The following is a 27,746-nucleotide window of genomic DNA, read 5'->3' on the forward strand; positions in this document are numbered from 1 at the left end:
ACTACTTAGTGGCTTGTAACAACAGGGGCTAGGGGGACGGGGACTAGAGGCACTACTTAGTGGCTTGTAACAACAGGGGCTAGGGGGACGGGGGCTAGAGGAATGATGCCGGGCGAACGAACCGGGCCATATATGTCAGGCGGTTGAGATCGTCAGTAAGCCCCAAACAGAAGCAATGGTTTGTTCAGAGCGGGTAGACACAGTGGAAAGATGCTACGTAGGAAAAACCCTGTAACCCTGTCTAGCGAAAATATCATGCGAGTGAACATGCAGGACCTACAGGTGTGTTGTTTCGTTCCTTCCGGACTTTCGGTATCGACTGGTTGTCCCAGCGATCCTTATTATGTGTGAATATCGCTAAAATGTCCTGTGCACTAATGACACAGGTAAACAGAAAGGGAATTCCCTCGACTGTAAATGGGATTCTCCGACAGTCTGCACTCGAGTCCAACAACACGTACCCAGTTCAGCCAATGCAGGAAGTACAGTGAACACATCGAAGATTTAATTGTATTTATTAACGAACAAAAAAAAAAAAAATGAAAAATCTGGAGAAATAAACAAAATGAAAAATACAATATTGAATCATTCTAAATGAAACTGATAACAAAATATAACAAATGTCAATAAAATTCATTATAAAAGAGCATCCTTTGTACAACAAAGCTGTATATAAATTGCAAAAAATACCATTTGCGATTCGCACAACTTCATTTCAGAGGGGCGGTGGGGTAGCCACATGGGCACAATGTGTGAAGCCCATTCCTGGTGTCCCCCGCCGTGATATTGCGGGAATATTGCTAAAAGCGGCGTAAAACCAAACTCAGTCAGTCAGTCAGTCATTTCAGAAATATGGATGTTTAAGTATAACCTATTCATTTGGTAGACCCGTGAAGATCCGGGTTAGAATTGGTCTTCAGCAACCCACGTTAGGCATAAGAGGCGACTAACGGGATGGAGTGGTCAGCTCGCGGACATGTCGTACCCTACAATGCGTAGATGCTCGATTACTTACAGACCGCCATCATATAGCTGGAATATTGCTGAGTGTGTCAACAAACAAACAAACAAACAAACAAACTATATACTGGGTAAGTGACAGGACGCCAGAACTGAGATACTTTGAAGATAACAACAACATCTACCAACTACATGTACATACCTTAACAATGGAGGTACTAAGTACTTGGGCGACATAAACATTATTGGCGGGAGATCCTTAGTAAATTCGAACGAAGGATAAACATAAACCAAAAACAGAAGCAGGCATGTAGGTAAAACACGCCCACTTGTCTCCAGATTGAAAAGACGCTTTTGTCCACTATGGAGCGTACTCTGGTTCCTATGAAACAGAAACCCTGGTTCGATTCCGCACAAAGGTTAGCCCTTGTCTATGTCCCGTGTTCAATCCCCCGCATAGGTACAATGAAGGAAACCAATTTCTGGTGTCCCCCCCCCGCCGTAATATTGCTGGAATATTGCTAAAAGCGGCGTAAAACCAAGCTCGCTCATGAGAAGCAGGTGATGTATGCACACAACACAAAATAGGATCTATGAAAAGTGTTCTAAATACATGCTTATCCTCTGTCAATGACTGTTACATGCCGTTTCAGGATGCCTAAAGTGCATATATTTCTAACGTTATTAGATATTAAACTGAACGCAAATGCTTTTAGCACGGAGATTATGACTGTACTCTTTTGGATTATGATTCAAGAACATTGATTTGTATTAAATTGCAACTTAAAATATTTGTTCACTTCAAATTACACGACGATTGTAACGATTCAGAAGACATTGTTACAAGTGTGTTGTGCCTGTCTTTAGCAGCAAGTGATTCAAGCGCTAGTAAAATGCCAAGGGTTGTAACACATGGAAGAGGCAGTTTGAAGATGTCAGGATCCATTCGTGACCAATTCGTGTTATTTCGAGACAAGCAGAATAGTTTACGTTACGGAAAGGAGCAAGTGGTGACTAATAGCCTGCGTGCACTCCGTTACCACTCGTCCCGTTCCGTAAACTGCTACTAAACGTTAGTAGCTTGAATACAATTCTGTCCTTCACAGGCAATCATTGAAGCGACAGAGAAAGAGTCACGGGAGTCCATTTGGTACAATAGCAGGCTTATGATCAAAACATTTCTTATGTCATTTTATATCACTGTAACATTAATTTTAAAATATGATTTTATCGTAATAGTTGGGGTTTTTATCCATCTTAGGCAAGTCAGCAGTTCTCGTAGATGTTCCCATCTGAAAGAGAGGAATCAGTAAGCTGCTTTAAACAGTGTTTCTCTTTCAGCAGAGATGTCTCAGTACCATAGGAAATGATGCTGCATACAGACAAAATTTGGGCAAGAACTTCAACACAAAGCAATGTAGTGAGTGAGTTTAGTTTTACCCCGCACTCAGCAATATTCCAGCTATATGACGGCGGTGTGTAAATAATCGAGTCTGGACCAGACAATCCAGTGATCAACAACAGCATCCAGCATCGGCCTACGCAAATGGCATACGATGACATGTGTCAAATCCAGTCAGCGAGCCTGACCACCCGATCCCGTTAGTCGCCTCTTACGACAAACATGGGTTACTGAAGATCCATTCTAACCTGGACCTTCACGGGTCACAAATTAATGTACGTTGAGCACATACCGTAGTTCATCTAATTATTCCCAGGTCCCTAACAAGCGCCCGGGCCCAAATAAGCGCCGCGTATGTTTTGTATAAATGTATTTTCCCTTGATCCAAAAATAGATACATTAATGACTTGTCCATATACTCATAACTGCCTGTCCTCCACATGGCACGGGTTGATGGAGGTTATGTAATCGTCGAAGCTGTAATCAGGGGGGTTTCGTGTATATCAATATGTATTGGATTCGGTTTTAGAGGAATGTTTACAGACCAAAACAGCGCCGGGCCTCTAATAAGCGCCGGGAGTCCAAGTCCGTTGACAAAAAAATATTTGAGGAAATACGGTAGCTTGTTTTCCTTGTGTCTTGTGACCGAATTGTATATTTTAGGGATAAAATGGATCTCAGGATCTATACGGAAATGTCTTCACAACAGTACAATCATAAAGTGTGTTATTCATAGATTGTTTGTATTTTGTCAACTCACAACTTGTAAACATTGGCAACAGTATGAACTAAGTCGCTCTCTTATGGTAAATAGTTTAGAATTATGTATGAATTACGTATATGAAAAAGTGTATCTGGTCCTGCTAACATGTTTAAGGAAGGAGAACGGAAGGCAGGTGGTTGGGTCATCTGACTGCGTTATATAAACCACGTTGAACGATAATATTTCATGCTACCCGACTTGGTGCTCGGCTCTCGGGTAATTAATCAAGGACTGGTAGTTGCAGATTTAGAATGCCGTGTTTGGGCTGGCACTGTTCAGCCCACTGGGAATAGCACGTGCATGCACGTGGACATGTTAATTAAATACAGTTATAATAGCCATTTACGAAAAACACATAATGTCTGAAAGCACACGTAAAATCTCCAAATCATCATCGTCATCATCATCATCATCATCATCATCATCATCATCATCATCATCATCATCATCATCATTATGGTCATCATCGTCATCATCATCATCATCATCATCATTATGGTCATCATCATCATCATCATCATCATCATCATTATGGTCATCATCACCATCATCATCATCATCGGTTGTAATAAATACAGTTAACCACCCTGCAGATAATCCCTGTCAGTAGTTTGTTGTTCTAATACCTGTCCATTGTACAGAGTTAGAATTACCCACATACCGTTATGTCTCTTGCCTTTCTGCCCCTTCACTGGTTTGGGTTTTACTGCAGGCTTTACGTTTTGATAAACCCGTTCTTGAACAGTTGCTGTAAAGTGAATAATGACACAACCATTGTGCAACATTCCAGGAACATTCCAGCTGGGAACAATAGAAATATGTTGTATTTTGCACACAAATTACCCTCATTAGTAATCAGTCCCCACCTTGCCGCAGAATATTTGCCTGAGCCGTTGTCATGTTTTGTTGATGAAACAGGAAGACCAGCTTGATGGGTATCAATTATACCTGATTTACTAAATAAGTATAACTTAATTTAGCATAAGAGCAGCATTAAATACTACAATGGATTTGTAGTACGTTTTACTCATACACATACACTTACTCACATAAGTGAGATATTTGTTTATTTGGTGTTTGAAGCCGCACCAGGCAATATTCCACCTAAATGTCGGAGGTCTGAAAATAATCGAGCCTGGACCAGACAATCCATGATCAACATCATGAACATCGATCTACTCAACTGCGACACGATGACATGTGTCAAACCCAGTCAGCAAGCCTGACCACCCGATCCCGTTAGTCGCCTCTTACGACAAGCACAGATCAAATCTAACCCGGATCTTCACGGCTATTGATGGTTTTGTTGCAAACCAACGTAACCTCTAACTGCGACTGAGGATCTGTTCTTGGGTGAGTGGGTACATTTACATTTATCCTAAAAAAACGTGTTCCATAGGAGATATTGCTTGTGTGAGATCAAACGATATCTCCCAGGAGATATTGTTTTGACAGATTTTGTACAAAGACCTGGCAATGCTATGACGTCATGACTTGGATGACGTCACAATGCTATGACATCGCTGCACTGCAAATCTATTGGCAGTACAGTGTTCAGAGATTTGCTTTTTTAATTGAAAACTAACGAAGAGTGATTTTTGATGATAAATAGAATCTCACCCTCATGTCTTCTGATATAAAATATATCAACACTCGTTGATAAAAGTATTTGTAACTTTATCAACTCGTGGTGAGATTCTCTATCTCTTTATCTCTGTCACCGTTATCTGGTGCTTCAAGCCCATGATATGTTTTGGCACGTATGGTTTGCTGAAGACCAATCTTCACGGGGTTGCTATCCCCTTTTCTCATCCCAACATTCCCTCCAGCCTAATACAACGTTCTGGCTGACCTACCTGGGCTGTTCTGGAACATGATAGTGTCATAGGCTGCCTGCACAGTCCCGGGCCGGTGCGTCAGACCGCTGTAAACATTCTCAGGGGCTTCATCTGGAAACACACATGCAGAGTATATAGACCACCATGGCATTTACATATCATTTAGGAAACTATAACTATTTCTGGAACAGACATAAGACATAGATAAACAACACCCAGTTGGGTCGGATCCAGAGGGTGAGTATTTCCCGAAACTATTTTCTTTGAGGAGCATTTCCCCCTAACTTTAGGACTTCGTGATTTATGTGCAACCCCCTACCACCCTCCTCCTGCTTCTCCCAAATCCTTGATCCGCCCCAGGCCACCGAATATGTGCTTTGTCAGCATTAAAAAGACACTTCTTCAAGTTTGTGGGTTTAAAACGTCTGTTCGCATTATTTCACAAAATTACCAAATATTACATTTTACGAAATGTTGCAGAAAAGAGGTGATGACATCATCACATTTGAAAACGGCACTCTCAGCTTTCAAGTATATGATTATCAAACTCGGTAGAGTTTCTTTTTATCAACAATTTGCTCTCTGAAAGAATAGTTCGGCTTGTTTCTGTATCTAATATATAATGTTAGTATTACACTGAAATGATGGAATTAACATGGAAACAATTACTTCTGTAGTTTCACAAAACAAGGACACGGTTACCTTTATCCGGCGGCGGAGACGTGTCTTCATCACTGGAAGAAGAAGTAAATGAATTAGTAGCTGAAACACGACCCTAGAAGTTATTGCTAGTGAGAAAATCTGTGCTTCTTCTGAACAGTAAAGAACAATAAAGAGTGTTTAGTTTTAACGCCGCACTGGATAACAATTCACTCACACCAAGGCATGTTATCTGAATTCGGAGCTGACCTGAGATAACGCAGGTCTTGGACAATTACCACGCTTCTGAAACTGATTGGTACGGTTGTGGTTTTGCTTAACCAGAAACAAAGATGCGTACGAACGATTCTTTGTTTCTGCTTAGGACATAACGTAGCTCGTTGCCATATCTTTGATAACAAGGCCAGAAACGTCATGGGTCATTCGGTATTCAAGTTATATAGGTAGCATTTTCTCACAACAGGAGCCTTACCTAACCCCCTATCTTTACTCAATCACAATAACCCTAGTTCGATCTCTACAATGTTTGCTGACATACGGGGTAGTTCTAGATTCTAAGCTATGATCATACTTAGTAATCGGGTACACCCAACTCTGTTTAGGGCGCTTCTTCGATATGTAAAATGGTAGCCACCTGGTGTCGGATCTTTTGAACCCGTCTATCTCGTTCATTGTTGTCAATCATATGAACTTTGTCATTACCAGACGTTTGTTTGTTTGTTTGTTGTTGTTTACGTAGCACTCCCACTACATTCTCCACAGACAAATCAGTGATTGATATCATGATTTTGGGCTGTTAACTTCCTACCACAAAGCATGTAGATGTCGGGCAACAATTTCCGCTTTAATTATCCGTAACATATATAATCAGATATTTCCAGTTGGCTACAAAATGTCCTCGTCCAACCTCTTCCCTTAAAATTGTGAACATACCTGGACGACCTCGCCTTTAGGGGATTCGGACATGCTGTAAAAGATGTGTACACACTTTAAGCTTATGAGAACATCTTCCCTAGACAAATGGCGCCGAAATAATTCAGACAATTTCGACAATGAAACCTCATCGATCTGGAAAGCCTCGCCATGCCCTTGGAAACATTAACTAAGGTAATATTACTTTATTACGATGACTCAAGTATCTGGAATTTATTCAATCCGGACAGCCACTGGGAACAGCATCTTTAATATTATCAAGTGTGGAATTTTGTAAAACAAACATACATTCTCTCGAGAATGATAAATACAACTCTTCAATTTTCGCACATTTTTCAATTTACTCTGGAAGTTAAAACGTTGTGGATCCAGTAAACTTCATATTTTCCTATCGGGAAAAATACATTTAACCATATATGGTCTCTGATCTAACACAAATCCCAGTTCCCCTACCGAGACTATTACACAGATGATCCTGACTGTATTCATGACAAAGCTGCGACACTTACAGATGCTTGGGATGTGGGCACGGAACTTGTACACTAGGATTGGGGCACCCACGAGCAGCGCCAGTCCAATACACACAGCAATACCGACCCCAACTCCTGGACCAAGGCCTCCAGCATCTGGAATATAGTGTAGCATGCATGTTTATCTCCGCTACCTCTTGTACATGTCAGCCGTCATCGTGCGTGCATGCTTGCGTGCATGACGAACAATATACGTAACAAAAGCGATGCTGATTCAGAACGAGGACAGCATCATGTGCAATTTACGACGGGACATTTTGTGCACATACGGACGGGCACACGCACACGCACACGCACACGCACACGCACACGCACACATGCATGCAGAGTGAACCAACCTGGTATGCATACAGTAATCCATGCATGAAAATGTATATCTCGAGAATATCACAAGATAAAACACATTTTCTACACAAATGTTTGACATCATAGATACATATGTTGGGTATGCTACATCTGTGATGGTGTGGGGTCTTGTGCGTAGAGCACAGGTCACGAATCAGTTGAAGTTAAGCAACGTTGAGCGCGGAGAGTCCTTGAATGGGTGACAGTGTGTGACAGCTTGACTCCTGCGAGTTTCTAGGACTTCAGTGCTCCCACAACGAAGCACATATGTGATACTTATGGTCTCGCCTGTCAGTCAGTGAGTTTGTTCAAAATTACCTCTGTTCACCCAGCAGAAAATGGGTACCTGGTGGGATAAGTCATGTGACTATAATCTTCTAGCGCCTGACAGGCAACGTGGGTTATTCGGGGTAATAATGATCAGATTGTGCGCTTTGACAGGATAACTAGCCTGGAAAAGGCACGTTATAAATATTCTCATTATTGTTATAGGGCAAGCGATTGATATGGTCCCATGTCCAGCTGAGGGAAGAAGCTTTGCAAATCTAGGTGCTACTTCTACTCTGGATACAACTGTAAAACGTGAGGTGGTGAAAATAGGGCCTAGCAAGTCAACCGCAGAACATATTAATCTGGTGATAATGATGCCTGTTTTGTACGCATGTCACCTTCACGGTCAGCAAGACAGTATTGTGCCTTCACTGAGATCATGGACGAGGACAGGGAAGTCGCGGCGATGTTGCCAATTTACCGACATTTATTCAATTATATATTATTAATTGTTTTGTACTTGTGAATGATTCAGAATGATACTGGACAAAACGACACAACATATTTGTGTGTATCTAATATAAATAATTTTATATATAAAATTAATAACATTGATTGAAAGTAGTCGTCAACCAACGTGCTGAGGGACCGGTCATTATGTACTCTGGTGTTGGAATGTTATAAACATATTTTGAAACATAAATGTACGAATATAGTTAAATGGAAAAAATGCATATTTTGAAGTGTTTACCAAGAATAATACCTAATAATGATGATAATAGTCTATTTGTACTGCGCATTTCTCCATGCACAATGCAAGCTCGAAGCGCCCAAACAATCTGTGTATTACTATACCCCAGATAACCCAAGCTGTGCTAGAAGGTTATAGTCACATGACTTATCCCACCGGGTACCCATTTTTGCTTGGTGAACAGAGGCAATTTTGAACAAACTCACTTGCCTAAGGTGAGGCCACATGTATCACATGTGCTTCTTACCTACCTATGGTTTTCTGATAAATTTCCTGAGTTTCTGGACCCATGTTGTTGCTCCGCCGGTTGTTCCGTGACTGTACTTTAAAGGCGTACTCCGTGTCCGGCTCCAGACCCACCACCCTCCTGATGATGTTGGTGCCAGTACCCTGAGGTACCGGCTCGCTGGTCCAGTTACCCTCGGGACTCACACGGTAGTGGAGCAGGAAGCTCTGGGTGAAGTTACCCCCTGGGAAGTTGGGTTTCCATTTTAACCACACGGATTCGCTGGACGAGTTAATGGCGGAAAACTCCAAAGGAACCAAGGGGGGTCCTGGAAGTGGAAATGTATAACGCCAATGGGGGAAAATACCCATCTTGAACATACTCAAAAACAGATGTTATTTGGAGTAAAGGGCAATCAGAATGGGCCACTGAAAATCTGATGATTCAGGTGCGAGACATTTTGTCAGGCTGTTGTGGACATTGTGGCTCCACGTGTCCCGTCAGGACGTGTCAGATCCTTAGAGGCGTGGTCCATACATGTCCCAGCGAATGAGTGAAACAATTAGGAATAGTGATTGAGGGAGTGTGGCTTTACCCCGCTTAGCAATATTGCAGTAATATCAGAATACGATGTATCAATGTAGGGAATTGAACCCTGATCATCAGCGTGGCAAAACAATACCACAGAGCTACTGCCCTATTGATTTCCCAAATTAGTAATATTCAAGGTGAGCCTGACATAGAGGTCCAAAGATATTGATGTTACTTTCTGATAATAGCACTGCATGAATGGAATTAACGTATGCCTTTGTGTTATATGTTAGAAGCCTTGAATAATAAATACACTCAGTCAATTATTTGAGAAAGAATTCTCACAATAGTTTACCTGCTATGTGTTCTTTATTATGCTAAATAATGACATGATTTAAACATTTGATAGACCACAGTACCTGATGCAGATAGACTCAGCGATGTGTTTCTGCAGTCAATGGAGTTGCATGCCGTGATTGTATATGTTCCTAGCTGACTCGGCTTAACGTTCGTTAGTGGAATCTGGACCTGGTATCCCATATCGTGGACAATGCGTCCATGTACAGTCATCGCAACAGAGGTGGAGGTCAATGTGTGAGCTGGGTAGGTCAGGGCTTGGTTACCAAAATACCTCCTGATGGCTGTAACATTGGGCTTGCTGAACAGGCTCCAGGACAAGGTGACATTGGCACCAATTGCCAGTGAGTGGGAATCATATTTCACAAACACTGGCGCCGCTGGAAGTAGTAAGGGCAAATGAAATATGTAAGTCGGGATTCATTACAATAATTCTCTGAACAATAGTTCCGGTATAGTAAGGCGTGTCTGTCAAAAGTAGGAGTGGTACTTTTTCACTTTGTCACAGCCACTAGCACAGGTATGGTGCGGACTTAGCAGGATTCAGAGTCGGGGCGATTTAGGTGTTGTGTTACAAAATGCTCACGTTAGTCAGAAAGGGGTTGATGCAGCTGATGGAGATAATGCATTAAAGTTAGGATAGGGGATTCTGCATACAATATAAAATGTGACAACCTAGTACATATACCTCAGACTACCTAACCAGCCTTGTCTGTCGGAGTCATGAAACCAGCACTTACCTTTGACCATGACAGCTACACGTTTCCTTTGAGTAGAACGTATGCCGTTGGTTACAGAACATTCATATTCCCCGGAGTCTCTGTAGGTGACGCTTGCTCTCTGTAGGGTATATTTAGGTCCAGCTTGAGTCCCTTCGTAGCTGTTGACCCATGTTGTGCCCCAGTACTGCTTGTAGGGAGAGAAGGTGTAGGTGGCCGGTTGTCCTGAAGCACTGCATTCCAAAGTGAGAGTCTGGCCTTCTGTTAGCGTCACTCCTCTCATTGATATGTCAGGAGGGTCTGAGACAAAGAAGGCAGTCTTTCAGTATGTTACCTCAGCTGAGGAATGCTATACCATTTGTCTCATAACAATGTGATTCGGGACATATGTGTGTTTCTTCAGCGCCCCCAGACATTATTGCTCCTTCCCTGTAATGACCCACAACGGTGTTGTGATCCACGCATCACTTGCACAACATTCACCCAGTAATAAATGGTCAAGTTATATGGGCCCAACTGATAAACATGTAAACTAGGAGACTTTGTGGTCTTTCGCAAGGGACATGTCAATCGTATTTCCAAGTTATGAGTATTTTCCTTGTATCCATGAGTTAGCCGGATGTAATATCGCTTCGTCTGACCAATCACGCTTCAGAATCGGTTTAATCTAAATGTATGTAGTGGCACACAACTACCCTTCCACACATAAAACGGCGAAACAGAGGGCGAAGATATAAACCCAGGCTAAATGAAAATATGAAGGTTAAGAAAATATGAAAAGTTACACTACAAAGATTATGATAACTCAGGTACATAAGCTGCTCATATTATTGTGAGTGGAAATGTCAGCAATTTCTTTTCAAAAAATAATTTCATGACATTTTACTCATACAGTTTACTGTGACTGTAGCTGTGGCGTTTCCCTCCAGTGTACCGTATCCATTCACATTCACTCCCGCTGTGCACGTGTATACGCCCTGACTCGTCCGACTCAGGTTAGCCTGGTTGTAGTTTCTGGTGTATGCCACGATGCCAGAGTTAAAGGTCCAGGTGTAGGAATGTGCTGTAGGGTTGCTGTCAGCAGAGCAGGTGAGAGAAAGCGTATCACCTTCGATCTTTGTAATTGCACGGGTAACTGTCACCCGAGGCCTGTCTGTAAAGTAACCAAAAGTCAAGATAAAATAATTATTGGTTCACGTTTTCATGGCTATGGCCCGTGTTCATTTCAGGCTGTAATGGTTCCAAGTACTTATTCTAAAATCCGAACTAGGGTAGTCAAAATGGGTGCCACTCGGCGGCGTGATTACCTGTTCATGATGTTATCATCATATTGTATGGGTTGTGTACCTCACCTTGTGTGAGTGAGTTAGTTGTACGCCCCTTTTAGCACTATTCTGGCAATATATATATATATATATATATATACGGGGACACCAGAAATGGGCTTCACACATTGTACCCAGTGACCAGTGAACAACATAGGTATAAAACGCATGTGTGTAATGACATATATAGAATACATGTATGCAATTACACTTACAATAAACATTTAGTGTTTTAGATTGTGACATCATCAGCTGGGATGTTATGTTCGTGTGCTTGTTCTCTGCCAAACACTGAATCTTTACTCCATTGTCCGGTTTTGTGGCAGTAAATGTCCAGGTCGACCCCTGATGCTGATCAAAGACTTCTCCCTTCTTCCACTTGTAGATGCATGCAGGGTTGCCATGGTTACTGGATACGCAGGTAAGAGTTACACCCTCCCCTTCAAGGATATTGAGTGGGGAAACGTTCAATGTTGGTCTGGATGGAGAATCTGTAAATGGGATATATACCTGCATAATTATACTGACATGTGTACACTTGGCCAGCATATGTATCCACGCCTCTGTCCGTCTGTCTATCTGTCTGTCTGTCTATATGTTTCTCTCTCTCTCTCCCTCTCTCTCTCTCTCTCTCTCTCTCTCTCTCTCTCTCTCTCTCTCTCTCTCTCTCTCTCTCTCTCTCTCTCTCTCTCTCTCTCTCTCTCTCTCTCTCTCTCTCTCTCTCTCTCTCTCACACACACACACACACATTTTAGTACAGAATCGAAAAATTGGATATTGGATATTGTACAAATAGGCTGTGCTGTGTTTGAAACTTCTGGTGTTTATATTATAATCGAGTGAATACCCAACACAAATCACATTACAGTACGAGACACAGCCAGAGGTCCTGTTTTTTCTGAGTTCACCATATCTTGTAGTTTAGTTACGTAGATTGCAGCGGTGTCTCGGGACCAAAATACTTACAGACAACGTCGAGTTTCGCGTTTTGGGAGGACACGGACGATAGACCGTTGTTAGCTGTACAAGAAAACAGATCATTATTATTAGCAGGAGTCACTTCGTACGTCAGTGTACTGACAGTTTTTTTCTTCACGGAGCTCCCTTCCTGTCGCTGGGAGCTTTGTGACGTCACTTCCGTGCGGTCCTTGTACCAGCTCACACTGGCTGTTGGAAAGCTATCCGAAGTCTCGCAAACAAGAACAAGACTTGAGCCATCCGATGTTTGTATGGTTTCGTTACTACGCGTGATGTTGACGAGAGTGACCGATGTTACTGCACCTGAAATGATATTTCATTACACCTTTTTTAGTACGAGGTTCGGCAGAGATTCCCAACATGATTATGTGTGTCACTGTTAACCATATCGCGTCTTATCGTAAAATGGTCGGCGCTTCTATGTACAAGAATCAGGGTCTGTCAGAACACTGTAATGGATATTTCAAATAAGGAACAGACCTCCTATAACTGACTGACTGACTGAGTTTGGTTTTACGCCGCTATTAGCAATATTCCAGCAACATCACGGCGGGGGACACCAGAAATGGGCTTCACACATTGTGCCCATGTGGGGATTCGAACCCGGGTCTTCGGCGTGAAGAGCCAACGCTTTAACCCTTAGGCTTCCCCACCGCCCCCGACCTCCTATAAAGTAAGAAATACTCCTGCGTTTGAATTATATCAAATTTATTGCTCTGGCATGACCTGTTTTACATCATTGATTATAACTGTAAAGGGGAGACAACTCAGACTGTCCAATGTACGACAAAGCTGCAACAACCGGTAGCTATGTAAGGGACAGGCCACGAGCACTACATTTTATGAGAATAATTCACCCTCAGTGTTATGTGAACAGGCAAACAGACCTGACTGAATTTCAACATGCCCTTAACCGGAACAGGGTGGCCTGGTCGTCTAAAGTTGTCGACACCAAAATAGTCACTGTAATTGTTTTGTTTTTGTTGTTGTTGTTTACTGCTGCACTCAGCAATATTCCAGCTATATGGCGTCGGTCTGTAAATAATCGAATCTGGACCAAACAATCCAGTGATCGAGCATCGATCTACGCAACTGGAATATGTGAACATTAGTCAACCAAATCAGCAAACCTGACCACCCAGTCGCCTCTTACGACAAACATGGGTTACTGAAAAACAATTCTAACCCGGATGTCCATGCGTATAGTTACCTTGCACTACCATTGGGTTTCGCCTTAAAGAATGAGTGAGTGATAGACTTTGATAGCGTTTAAACGTAAACGTTTCCCCAGCAGTATTTCAGCTACAACACGGTATGACAGCTTGAAGTAGTGGGTACACCAGATGTATTCTTGGACTCATAACACTTTGGTTTGCTACTCGGGTATGAAAGTGACTGTTTTGAACGAGAAAATATGTTCAGGACGAAAAGATTTCGAACTTAGTTCTATTGGGGCCTTATTGCAGTGGTATAAATAGGGAACAGGGTGCCTTTCCACCAGCCGATCTTAGCCCTACGCCAATCCTACACCCCTAAAGTCCCAATCTTAGCGTGACGTTACGATCGGCATACCGTTCCACTAACCAATCTTACCCAAGTCAATCGTAAAGTTAAGATTCAAAGTCTAAGTTGCGCATGACCAACTTAGGATAGCTAAAATCAATCGTAGAGAAACCAAAATGCTGGCTTTCATATTCTATGTGAAAAATAAGAGCGAGCATTTAAGCGTGAGCGTCCCCTAAAATCCCCCATGAAATGAAATTGTATATTTCTGTGGTGTAAACAAACGCTGCACTGAAGCCTTACAAATGTCAGGCCAGTCTGACCACTGTCGTCATGGGAACACAACCGAGCGAGTCGGTGTAACACATTTGTACAACAATATTGCAACGTCATGGTTAAGAATATGGACAGCCGTGAAGTGAACAATGTTCTGAAGCAAAAACATACAAATATGTTTCATTTCACTGCGCATATTTGGTGGGGGATTCTAGGGGCAGGCCGCGTGTTATTCAAGACAACTGACAGATTCTACATACGTTATAGCCTTCTCACGGCTTGTGTATTCTGATTGACAAGGTTCAGGCATATTAAAAGCTCTGACACAATTGACATTTTTAAAGTTCAGACCTAAAACCAGTTCTCAGTATATTACTTATAATCTTGGCTGTAAATACTCTCGTGTAAATTATCTGTACATAGCGCTTTGAGCATGCCCCAGGGTGTGGAATAGGCGCACTATAAATATGCATTTATTATTATTATTATGCCTGATACCCAGCGTTCACACACACTTGCACCTGAAACCAAGGTGCTCACTACCCTAATATGTTGCTCTAGGTTTTATCTCCACGTTTACACTTGGTTGGAAAAATACCCATGAAGGCCCGGGTTAGAATATTGAACTTCAATTACACATGCTTGTTGTAAGAGGCCACTAACGGGATCGGGTGGCCAGGCTCGCTGACTTGGTTGACAAATATGTCATCGATTCCCAAAAGCGCAGATCGATGCTCATGCTGTTGACCACTGTATTGTCTGGTCCAGACTCGATTATTTATAGCTAAGATACATAGCGTTCACTAACATGAACGCTCATGTTAGTGAATGCTATGCATCTTAGCTAGATTATTTACAGACCGCCGCCATTTAGCTGGGCCTAGATTTTCGAAGCTCAATGTTAATGTATGGCACTTACGACTATCTTAGCGCTAAGATAGCTTCGAACATCTAGGCCCTGGGCTATTGCTGAGTGCGGCGTAAATTAGCTGAACGGGTGTAACTTTTAGCTAAGACGAGTGTAAAATTGGCGTAACTTGCTAAGATTGATCTTAGATAAGATCGGTTAGTGGAACGGCACCCTGCTCGTGATTTCGTAGAGTTTGTCGTACCTGGAAATTGAACTGGACCAAAGTCTTTAGTCTCGGTGTAAGCTTTAGCTGGGTTGAATGAGTCATGCTCAACAGATACCCGGAGCGTGACCAACTTGTCCTGCATGGCCGAATTGTTGCCCACCACGGTGACATTGCTCACCGTAAGCGTGTTGGAACCTTCACACGGGGTGTTGGTGTAAGTGGAAGTTAGAGACGCCCCTATGCTCTACAATAGTCCATCAGAGAGTTGAGTATGTGTATTTTTTTCCAATAACAATGAATACACAATGCCTTTTAGAAAGTGGTTAAATGTTATTTTTGAAATTACACTTTCTCATGGGTAGGAAGTGACTAGTAGTCGAAAGCCTCCTGTTTCACTTTTCAGGTCATGTATCTTCATCAAAGCGAAGTATGCAGGAGGTGGTTCTTTTCCTCATGCTGTGTTTACGCATATCGTTATTCGCTGCTATTATTCTACTCTTATCTTGCGAATAAATCCTTTGCAGTCAGCGATACTGTCATTGCTAAATTAAAATTTTTGAGACAGTCAACATGACCTCAGTAGTCCTTGTTGCCTCGACAGCCTGTAATTATTCAGTTGTAATCAACCTCGCACACAAGCGGATGAGCAAATGGACAACGGTCCACCACATGGGGCACAGCGACACGCACTCAGCCACTTCTTGCATCATCCGATTCACTTTATGCCTCTTACAATAGACAATATAACGCAGTGTTCTGGTTTCTACTCACCCCATTTAATACGTACATCCAGGATACATTGGCTTGTCCCTTCACACAGGGGGCGTTGAGGACAATGGTCAAGGTACTTGTTGGTGTGAGACTTCGGGGGATATCACTTCGTGTCGGGTTTGTGGTGACGCTTGACCATTGCAATAGTCCTGGCAACAAAAAGTATAACAAAATCCAATGACAATTTGGAGCTAAAGAATGCAGTACTTCGACTGAAAATGGTGAATGTGTTGTTAAATATTTCATGAAGAAGTATTAGACAAAACGCTGGTTTAGCGCCTGAAGAAGGGGCAAGGAAAAGCCCTAAACGTTGTGTCTACAATAACAAAGTTGACATTCATAATATTTCGTCTTATCCCTCAATATCAACTTCTATAGGCCTCTCAAGAACCCCCTCATGAAGAAGCTTTTCAATAATGTTTGTTTACTTATTCGGTGAGCCCCGCACAGTAACGATTAAGCTATTTGGCAACGACCAGTAAATAATAGAATCATGACAGGGCAATCAATAAATAACTGAGCTTGTTACTTAAATGAACAAAAGGTTTTCAGTCTACAGCGGTTTTGGCTCTACTACAATTCATTACACGAAGAAAAAGCATCTTCTGGAGTGAGTGAGTGAGTTTAGTTTTACGCCCCACTCAGCAATATTCCAGCTATATGGTGGCGGTACATCTTCTGGAAAGTGAATGGTCGACGGCTGAATTCCCCGTAATGTCAAAGCAACCTTCGATAGGAGGCGATACTTGTTATCCTGGCGCGGTATTGTGACGATAGAGCAAGAACTGTTATGCAAGAAGTCAGTGTAGTGTTTCTGATTCGGGCATTCATGTTACGAGGCGTTTGTGTGAGGCCCATTTCTGGTGTCTATCATATTGCTCCATTCTATGGACCCGCGGTTAGAGCGTCTACCGTCAGGGCAGTAGGTCGGTAGTTCCATCCCACCAGCGTTTTAACCAAAAATGTTAAAATTCGGTACTTGTTGTCACCCTGCCTTGCGCTGGGCGTTGAGAGTATATAACTAGGACTGGTGAAAACGGAGTGAAAACACTTTGTCTGTATACACATTAGTCAACGGTATAGTATCTTTGTGGGATAGGGCTAAACAACAGAATGTGTTCGAAGTACGAAGAATAAATACTCACGCAATCACATACAAGTCACACCATATGGAGATTATCAATTACCAGGTCGATTATCAGCAATATTTCAGCAACATCATTGCAGCGAACACAAGAAAACAGATTTACTGATTGTTATGTCTGAAATGAAAGCGGGGTTTCGGCGGGACGATCGAACGCATTTGGGGAATGGTATATAAAATATAATAAATTCCCTATACGATCATAGTTAAAGTCAGAATTCGGGAGCTTTGCACATCTCGTCTCTTTGGCGTGTCAGGACGATCTTACGTTTCAATGATTCAATAGACTACTTGATTCGCAATGAAATATTATTGTGCTAAAAACATGTTTACATGTTGATTAATAAGTTTTAATCGATTAGCGTTGACGGAGGAAACTGGATCGAAGTCAATTTAAACGATTTTCCATCTATGTTAGTTTCATATAAAAAACGATTTACGTCGAAACGTGGACTCTTCGATTTTATGTTTTAAAAGGCTTGACTAGGAAGTACTATTCTAATCCAACAGACCCGTGAAGATCCGGGGTAGAATAGGTCTTCAGCAACCCATGCTTGCCACTAAAGGCGACTATGCTTGTCGTAAGAGGCGACTAACGGGATCGGGTGGTCAGGCTTGCTGACTTGGTTGATACATTCCTAAGTGCGCAGGTCGAACCTGATGCTGTTGATCACTGGATTGTCAGGTCCTGACTCGATTATTTACAGACCGCCGCCATATAGCTGGAATATTGCTGAGTGCGGCGTAAAACTAAACTCACTCAATCACTCACTCTAATCCAATAATTGACATTTGTGAATGTAATCTGTCAATGATACCCGTATCGCTCCGCAAGCTACGTGCATACAAACATGTCGCCTCCTGACTCTCCGATGCGGATGTTTGATAGCAAAGTATTTTTGTGTGTTCGAATTATGCACATTTTCCTTGTTCCCACTTCTATTGGCAAGTTTCTTTGTACTTATATCATATGACTACAAAGCATCACACCACCAGCATTAAAAATCAGACAATGGTTAACATGATGTAAATTGTATTTTCCTCATCAAACAATTGTATATTGACCCATTCAAACGTAACACTTTCAGTGAAAATCTTTCAGGATCCCGTTACAGGGGGATGTATATTAAATCTGTGACTGTGATTTGGAAACCCCAAGTATTTGAATGCGCGGTAGAATACGATAATGAATATGAAAGTGGTTTGTATGAACGTTTAAATCGTTGCTGTTGGGCAATGTGCCGTTTCAAAACTAGGGATATTGAGTGCAAAATAACAACCTTGCAACGCTTCGATGGATACAGATTCTTGTACCGTTGTCAAGCGGGAGACAACGGTACAAGAATCTTATCGAAATGTCAATAAAATAAGTTGTTATCCATAAGTTTGTCATTGTTGTACTTCCCAACTTTTAAACGGCCACTCAAAGTAGCCAATCAGATTACCACGTTGAAATGTTAAAGGTTCAGAAAAATCTCAGATATTTAGATCTGTAAAACTTTGCAGATGCGTTAATCATCAAGTATATACTGAGATATAAAGAAACTAAACCTCTCAGTTGCGTGCTGAGATTGAATATGTCTCAGATTACTTTTATTATTTCCACATATATTAACTGTACGGTGCTTATCCCTTCGACGTGTTTTCTGGCCGAATGTGTATACTGAACAAAACAAGGAACTTCAAATTTGGAGAAAGGAATAACATTGAAACTGGGTAGTGCAAGGTAGTAGTATGGCACTGGGGCTCCGGCTGCAATTGCCTTGGAAGGTTAATTAAAATGTAATTCCAGCCTAGCAGCTAATGAAAAAATGGTGTTATAAGAATCTCATTTTCGCTAGGGTAACCCTTTTCTTCAGCAACCACAAACCCCATACCAAGACAAGTTGCAAAACACTGGCACCAAGGTTTAAGGTAGATCTTTGATGAGATCTTTGTTCTTGGTAAGAAAGGTTTGAATAATTTGTTGTCTGCCTTGTTCGGTTAATATTGTTTTCTCCTTTTCGCTGATGTCAGCGGTTTTCCTACACTGGGTTCGAATCTCTTCTTTCATCCGGTGGTACTTTGCAAATTTAGACATTATAAGAATCTCATTTTCGCTAGGGAAACCCTTTTTCCAAAAACCACAAATCCCATACCAAGACAGGTTGCAAAACACTGGCACCAAGGTTGCTCGAACTTCCATTTAGACATATGGAGTTGCTACAGTATACAATATACATTCCGACAACAACAACTATGGCAAAACAAATTTCAGCAACTTTCCAAGAAATGGGCATTTAACCTCCTACTGGAAAACACGCACGACAACAACCTCGTGTCCGATATCTTGACGGTAGACTATCTCGCCGGAAATCTCGGGGAAACCCACCTGCAACCACTCTCCGGTCTTCCAGCCTTTGTCGACGACCTCTACGTGTTTGGCAATCTATCTCACAAAGACATTGTGCAGCACAATGGAAGCGTCCAGTGTACGACGGGAGAGCATGGCCACAAGAAAAAAATCGTTGGACTACTTCACTGGATACTAGGCACCACCTACAAAGAGTATACCGAAGCAACCAAAATGTATGCGACACTTCTCCACATGTTGCAAAAGACGAGTGCAGAAGCTATTGCCAGCTCGATCCAAAAGATCAAAAGCGAAACCCAGCAGAAATTGCTCCGAGCATGGAAAGCCCAAAACGACAACGAAAACCCTTTTGCAGTCTTCGTGGCCAAAGTGGACGTTTCCGAAATCGCGATCGACCGACTCCAAGAGAACTTGTCCAATCTAGAAACAAAACAACAAGGCAACGGACTAGGGATCTACAGCATCGACTACACCCCAGACTATTCCGGCGTCATAGACCTCAAACAGCTCGTGCAATTCCTCTGTAGCCAACATGGATTTGTTGAACAAGGCGATCTCGTGGAAGCTATTGAAAGTGGAAAACCCACCATCCTGGACGACACCCACTCGGTTGGCAACCATGCTTGCACGTGGGTAGAGACAACAAAGTCTGGCAAAACAATGCGCACCAAGCTGTACAACAAAGTCGTTTGCAACTTCGAAGTCAGAGAAAATCCGAGAACCGATTGGTGGCCATTTTGCCGACTACGTAGATTTCCAAACGAGCATATCCGCAAAAGCTTTCTCCACCCAGACGTACAACAACTAGGTTGCAATCGCATAGAAGTGTCGCTGTATGCCTGTCAAGACACCGACATGTCCACCAACAGAGCAGAGAACGTTTTGCAAGACGTGTTGGAGTGGGTTTCGCCAGCAGGCGACGGTCTATTCGTAGTACAACCACCAGCAACACAGTGGCTTCGTCTTGCAGAAAAGATAGACAGCTGTTTGGTCTTAACCGACCGTCCACAGCAAACGATCTTGATCGCGTAGTACGCACATTCTAAAATGGGCCACGTGTCCGGAGTACACATTCGTCCAAGCAACACAGAATCCTGGGACAAAACCATCCACTTGGCCATCGGAGACTTCGGTTTTCGAAGGGTGCCAATATTCCGCATGGACATCCTATCGGTAGAAGGAGATACAGTGGAACTAGGCCCACGCTGATGCTATGCCAAAGGCAAGGACACCAAGACGGTGCTAGCTGCCAGCAAGAAGCCAACAGCTCTACATCCATCCGGCATGCATCCAGACAGATATCTCCTGACAGCTCCACACATCGAATGGCAATGGAGACAGAAAAAATGCCAAAACCTGGGCAGAGAAGGATCCGACCAAAATTTCCAAGAAATGCCAAACATAGCGGCCAATCGCAAAATTTCTACTCTGTCTACACAAACACAAGGAAGGAAATTGCTGGAGCTACTGGAGTCAGAGAAGGCAGAAAATTGGCAACGAAGAGCCGAAAAAGCACTACAAAAGGAAATAAAAATCCGGGAACAATGAGCAGAACTACACAAAAAGGAGATTGAAGCTTTGCAAGATAGTTTTGCATAAGCCACAGCTTACATAAAAAACCAAAGACAATCCCAACTGCTTGTAGAAAATGCTCTCCGCAATATGGATACAAACAAAGTATGGGCAATTACCGACCGAAACGGCATTCTAAGCTTCCGAACCACCAACAGTTCCACATGCATCGTCCTCCAATCGCCAACAGGCGAAACGAGCCCTCTTTGGACTACGGCAGGGCTAGAAAGAGTACTACAACAACACGACTCCTACTTCGAGAGAATGAAGACAGACTGTTTCGAGCGACAAACATATTAGTTGGTAGAAAAGGATTTCTCTCGAGACAAAGTGTACGAACACACCCTGCAAATCTAGATCGAATCCTCCGAAAGATCATTCTTTGACAAAACTGGCAAAGAGATTTGTTGGAAGAAAATACAGGTAGTGGCATCTCCTATGGGAAAGGAGTATTTGGACGAGCACAGGGAATAGAGAACATGTCGGAGTACGAAGCATATCTAGAACTACAAAAGGCTAGGAAATCCATCGCCCAGGTATCTTCACCAAAACACCCGCTATCCAAAAATGTGTCGACTTTTCAGCAGGGATCTATGCCATTCACAGGTTTGCAACACAGATATATCATGGGGCCGAGCAAACTATCATGTATCTCCAAGCGCTGGACGAAAATGGAGCGCCCAAAGATGATGTAGACAGCCGACAGCAAATAGTCTAGTCTTGCCCCAATTGTATAGTTTTCTAGACAGACCCTCCGACAGCTCGCCTAGTATATTTGCAGATGCACAATCACGGGCTTGGGGTTGCAAAGGACGAATGGACTTGTCTAGGCTCGTTTTCGTATTCCAACTACTTTTCGTCGAATTCTTGGTACGGAAAGTAGGGCGCACACCTGGCCGAAAAAAACAAACGCATCGTTCATATAGCCTACTACAATACTTTTTTTCCAAATAGGCTGCATTCCACATGGTATACAAACCATGCGTTTGTCTTTTTGGGGCCGGGCGTGTGCCCTACTTTCCGTACCACGAATTCAACAAAAAGCAGTTGGAATACGAAAACGGGCCTAGACAAGTCTATGACTCCATTCGTCCTTTGCAACCCCAAGCCCGTGATTGTGCATCTGCAAAAAATACTAGGCGAGCTGTCGGAGGGTCTCTCTAGAAAACTATACAATTGGGGCAAGACTAGACTAATTGCTGTTGGCTGTGGAAACAGTCTGTCGACTTGTACTTCTAGAGGTGGTGTTGTGTTGTAGTTTCTATTCGTACGATTGTAGCATTCTTTTTGTTTGGTGTTGTGCTAATTGGCCCTAGACTACATAGAGCTGGGCTTTGCTTTGTCGACAGATCTATATCCGCTACGGCACTGTACATCCAATATCCTCGTACGGGAATGTCTACATCGTTTTTGGGCGCTCCATTTTTGTCCAGCGCTTGGAGATACAGGATAGTTTGCTCGGCCCCATGATACATCTGTTTTGCAAACCTGAGGATGGCATAGATCCCTTCTTTCTAGATATTCTTCGTATTCCGACATGTTCTCTATTTCCTCTATCTTCCTGTGCTCGTCCAGATACTCCTTTCCCATAAGAGATGCCACTACCTGTATTTTCTTCCAACGAATCTCTTTGCCGGTTTTGTCGAAGAATGATCTTTCGGAGGATTCGATCTAGATTTGCAGGGTTTGTTCGTACACTTTGTCTCAAGAGAAATCCTTTTCTACCAACTAATATGTTTGTCGTCCAAGATATTTTTATGGATTAAACTTCTTTTTTAATTTCTCTCACGACGTTTCGAGACCATTCCAGGTCGTGAGAGAAATTAAAAAAGAAGTTTAATCCATAAAAATATCTTGGACATCAATGTACAACTTCTAAATGCCACTGAAAGACATAATATGTTTGTCGCTCGAAACAGTCTGTCTTCATTCTCTCGAAGTAGGAGTCGTGTTGTTGCAGTACTCTTTCTAGCCCCGCCGTAGTCCAAACAGGGCTCGTTTTGCCTGTTGGCGATTGGAGGACGATGCATGTGGAACGGATGATGGTTCGGAAGCCTTGAATGCCGTTTCGGTCGGTTATTGCCCATTTGTATCCGTGTTGCGGAGAGCATTTTCTACAAGCAGCTGGGATTGTCTTCAATTTTGGATGTATGCTGTGGCTTATGCAAAACTATCTTGCAAAGCTTCGATCTCCTTTTTGTGTAGTTCTGCTCGTTGTTCCCGGATTTTTATTTCCTTTTGTAGTGCCTTTTCGGCTCTTCGTTGCCAATTTTCTGCCTTCTCTGACTCCAGTAGCTCCAGCAATTTCCTTCCTTGTGTTTGTGTAGACAGAGTAGAAATTTTGCGATTGTCATAGCATCAGCGTGGGCCTAGTTCCACTGTATCTCCTTCTACCAATAGGATGTCCACGCAGAATATTGGAACCCTTCGAAAACCGAAGTTTCATATGGCCCAGTGGATGGTTTTGTCCCAGGATTCTGTGTTGCTTGGACGAATGTGTACTCCGGACACGCGGCCCATTTTAGAATGTGCGTACCACGCGATGAAGATTGTTTGCTGTGGACGGTCGGTTAAGACCAAACAGCTGTCTATCTTTTCTGCGAGATGAAGCCACTGCTTGGCTGGTGGTTGTACTACGAATAGACCTTCGCCTGCTGGCGAAACCTGCTCCAACACGTCTTGCAAAACGTTCTCTGCTCTGTTGGTGGACATGACAGTGTCTTGGCAGGCATACAGCGACACTTCTATGCGATTGCAACCTCGTTGTTGTACGTCTGGGTGGAGAAAGCTTTTGCGGATATGCTCGTTTGGACAATGTACATAGTTGACAAAAAGGCCACCAATCGGTTCTCGGGTAAATTTTGGTTGCTTCGGTATACTCTTTGTAGGTGGAGCCTAGCATCCAGTGGAGTAGTCCAACGATTTTTTTCGTGTGACCGTGCTTTCCCGACGTACACTGGACGCTTCCATTGTGCTGCACAATGTCATTGCGAGATAGATAGCCAAACACGTAGAGGTCGTCGACAAAGGCTGGAAGACCGGAGAGTGGTTGCAGGTGGGTTTCCCCGAGATTTCCGGCGAGATAGTCTACCGTCAAGATATCGGACATGAGTTTGTTGTCATACGTGTTTTCCAGTAGGAGGTGGTGTGCGATCGATTTGCTGCATCGAATGCCCATTTCTTGGAAAGTTGCTGAAATTTGTTTTGCCATAGTTGTTGCTGTCGGAGTGTATATTGTATACTGTAGCAACTTCATATGTCTAATTGGAAGTTCGAGCAACCTTGGTGCCAGTGTTTTGCAACCTGTCTTGGTATGGGGTTTGTGGTTGCTGAAAAAAAGGGTTGGCTTAGCGAAAATGAGATTCTTATAATGTCTGAAATTACCACCGGATGAAAGAAGAGATTCGAACCCAGTGTAGGAAAACCGCTGACATCCGCGAAAAGGAGAAAAACATATTAATCGAACAAGGCAGACAAAAGATTATTCAAACCTTCCTTACCAAGAACAAAGATCTCATCAAAGATTAACCTTAAACTGTTTTATAGATATCAATAGAACAGATTAACTATAATGATGAGCCCCATCCACAAAAAAATTAAGATATACAGATGGAAAACCAACATGCGTACAAAACATTTAACACCATTTTTTTCATTAGCTGCTGGGCTGGAATTACATTCTAATTAACCTTCCAAGGCAATTGCGACTGGAGCCCCAGTGTCATACTACTAAGGTAGTTGACATGAGCGAACACCATAAAGGCCAGGTTAAACCAAACACATCCCCTCATTTCAACAGTGGTGAACCACGCGGGGTGCATGCAGCACCTACTTTCGTGAAAACTCGTGCTCGGTCATGTGACCTCTATAGCATGTGCAGACCAGGAACGTGGTTATTATCCATACCAAACGAAACCGCTTGCGTGCTTCCCATCTACGTGCCCGGCGTTCTTATGTTGGGCCGATTCTGACATAGGTAAACCGTAATAAACAGCTGAGTTGACACGGAGTCTTGAAAATGCGGGTATTGACGTCATGGAGTGTCCATTGAGATCACGTGATCTCAACGCTCACTAACCACGTATGGGATGCTCTTGGAAGAAGCCTTCGTGCCTTGAGACGTCGACCCAAGAATGTTCAAGCAATGGCACAGGTTGCCTGATGTTGTGTTAGGCAGTCAGTGAGAGACCGTTGTCTTGCTGAGGGAATGCTAGAATGGTCCATACGCGGTACTGAACAAGCTCAAGAACCATATATCTAGTCCCTGTGAAATCAAAAGGTGACACCAACGAGCAAAAAGGTGTCCCCTGAGGAGAGTCCACCAAGCGCATCTTTATGCCTAATCCTAAGTACACCCTCATTATGCCCAGAGACCAGATTTATCCACTAGCAACACGCTTTGTTTTATATGGGTATGTTTAGGACATAGAGTAATACATCTGATTTTTCATTTTTCTTAAGTGTATTTATAAAAACCTTTGGACAAATACTGTTCCGCTTAATACCAAACTTCGGACGGGTATCATAGATATCTTGCAAAGTAGATATCTACATATTTAGTATTTACAGACAACCATCATGCAACATAGACCTCACTATATAGCACAGGAATACGTTTTACCAACATGCTGGTTACGCAATGGGAAATTGCGAAACAATTTCAGGGATATTCGTTAATTTCGTCTCTACCAAATTAAAACCGCTACCTGAGCTCATTTGAATCGGCATTTCTATTTTTGCCCATCCGTGTCGACAGAGCCACACCCCATAGTCCCGGAGTTCCTGGAAAGGCTGAATTGTGAGGGTAACCTGTCGTGTCTCTGTCGTCGTGGAGAGGCTGTAGTAGGGATCCGTGGAGTTACAGTTTTCATCACTCAGAGAGCATGTTCCCACCACCGTGTCGTTCAGCTCGAACTCCACGGCCGATGGCGAAGACGAGTCAAGCGAACAGGTCAGGTTTAATGGCATGTCGTCGACAGCGATGCGTCGATCCATCGTTAGAGTGATAGCTGAAAATGAAGACATTTCGAATCTTAATGAAACAGAAAATAAATTACATTGACAGTGATACCAGAATCCCTCATCACACGGTTTTGAAACTAGAAAAGACTGAGGTGTTTTTTTGCGTTTGATTTGAATCCAGTGTCAAAACAGAAGTCCCAGAAATATAATGTCTCGACGGGAGTCTTCACATGTATCCTATCAGTTGGTTGATCGTGAAGCCAGTACGTTCCGGTTGATGTAGTAACATTAGACTTAACAGAGCCTCACAGGAGATATAGCACGGGTAACCCTGCTAGGTCTGACAGGTAGTCTGGGGGAATGTAGCAGAAACCACTCGATACTGTCCAGTCTGACCACATGAACCCTTTAATCTCACCACCCAAACCCTTTAATCTTACCACCCGATACCCTTTAATCTCACCACAGGATACTGTCAAGTCTGACGACAATACACTATAAAACACGGGCTATAGATCGCCAACAACTGACGGTATATCAACCTAACTAGGGACCATGGGGACTTACAGTACCTTTGCTACCTACATGGACCCTAGTTGGATTTACACCATCCTATCAAATGTTAGCGATTGTAGACAAGTCTAGCCATAAGATAAACTGACATATATACTGCAGTTAAAATAATAGTAAGTTTGAAATTTACTTTGAAAGTTTTAGGACTTACGTACCCTCGCAGGGGGCTATAATTTTATAATACTTTAACCCCCTTCGAGGTCACAGCCACTAACAATCTCAGGTGTTAATTTAGACTCCTAATCATAAAACATTCTACCATTTACACAACGTTAATCAACATTTATCTTAAAACTCTATTTCTTTTTAAAAAAAAAGCAATAATTAAATCATAATTTACACTAAAAATATCCTTCAATGTTTTGACATTAAAATACTTATCCCTTATGATGGAAAAAATCAATACAGTCAAGCAAGACATGCTTGACCGTAATTCTTTCATCACAAGGGATGCAAAAACCTTATAACGAGCAGAACAAGGGCGAAAACCAAATGAGTAGATCACCATTGCAAAGATTAAAATAAGAATGTCTCGTGTTGTTGTATTGAGAATTACAACACAAATTGCTTCTATCGCAACAGTGAACTAGTGAGTGAGTGAGGATTTACGCCGCGTGTAGCAATATTCCAGCAACATCACGGCAGGGGACACCAGAAATGTGCTTCACACATTGTACCCATGTAAGGAATCGAACCCTGGTATTGGGCGTGACGGGCGTTGGCTTTAACCACAAAGCTACCCCACAGCCCCCTCTGTCTCAACAGTCAACACAAGTACATACATGTATCTATACAGACCTGACGAAGCAGTCAGTATGCCAAGCAGACAGAAAGCCAGTAGTGGTTCGGTTGGGACCATCTTGTTGTGTGCATCGCACAGTAGTTCTAAGCAGGAAGTAAGACACACAGTGTCACGTGTTACGAGTTT

At 42.7% G+C, this 27,746-nt stretch overlaps 1 protein-coding gene across 2 annotated transcripts; it reads right to left on the minus strand.

Annotated features, from left to right (window-relative positions):
- Window positions 1-775: 775 nt before the first annotated feature.
- Window positions 776-27,723, minus strand: LOC124286108 (nephrin-like). 2 transcript variants are annotated; one of them, XM_046722448.1, is made up of 16 exons: window positions 27,617-27,723; window positions 25,990-26,292; window positions 16,215-16,363; window positions 15,480-15,687; window positions 12,577-12,891; window positions 11,826-12,101; window positions 11,178-11,438; window positions 10,307-10,585; window positions 9,629-9,946; window positions 8,704-9,006; window positions 7,066-7,182; window positions 6,557-6,590; window positions 5,666-5,697; window positions 4,982-5,074; window positions 3,787-3,873; window positions 776-2,252 (listed from the first exon to the last, which is right to left on the minus strand). In XM_046722448.1, the coding sequence occupies exons 1-16, from the start codon at window positions 27,675-27,677 to the stop codon at window positions 2,227-2,229; spliced, it is 2,862 nt and encodes a 953-aa protein (XP_046578404.1). In that variant the 5' UTR covers window positions 27,678-27,723; the 3' UTR covers window positions 776-2,226. The 2 variants fall into 2 exon arrangements, with proteins under 2 accessions (XP_046578404.1, XP_046578403.1); XM_046722447.1 differs by having other exon boundaries at window positions 5,666-5,699; window positions 6,544-6,590.
- Window positions 27,724-27,746: the final 23 nt, after the last annotated feature.

The sequence above is a fragment of the Haliotis rubra genome, unplaced genomic scaffold (assembly GCF_003918875.1).
Source record: "Haliotis rubra isolate DU_JTF1 unplaced genomic scaffold, ASM391887v1 Scf376, whole genome shotgun sequence".
NCBI classification, from domain to species: Eukaryota; Metazoa; Mollusca; class Gastropoda; order Lepetellida; family Haliotidae; genus Haliotis; species Haliotis rubra.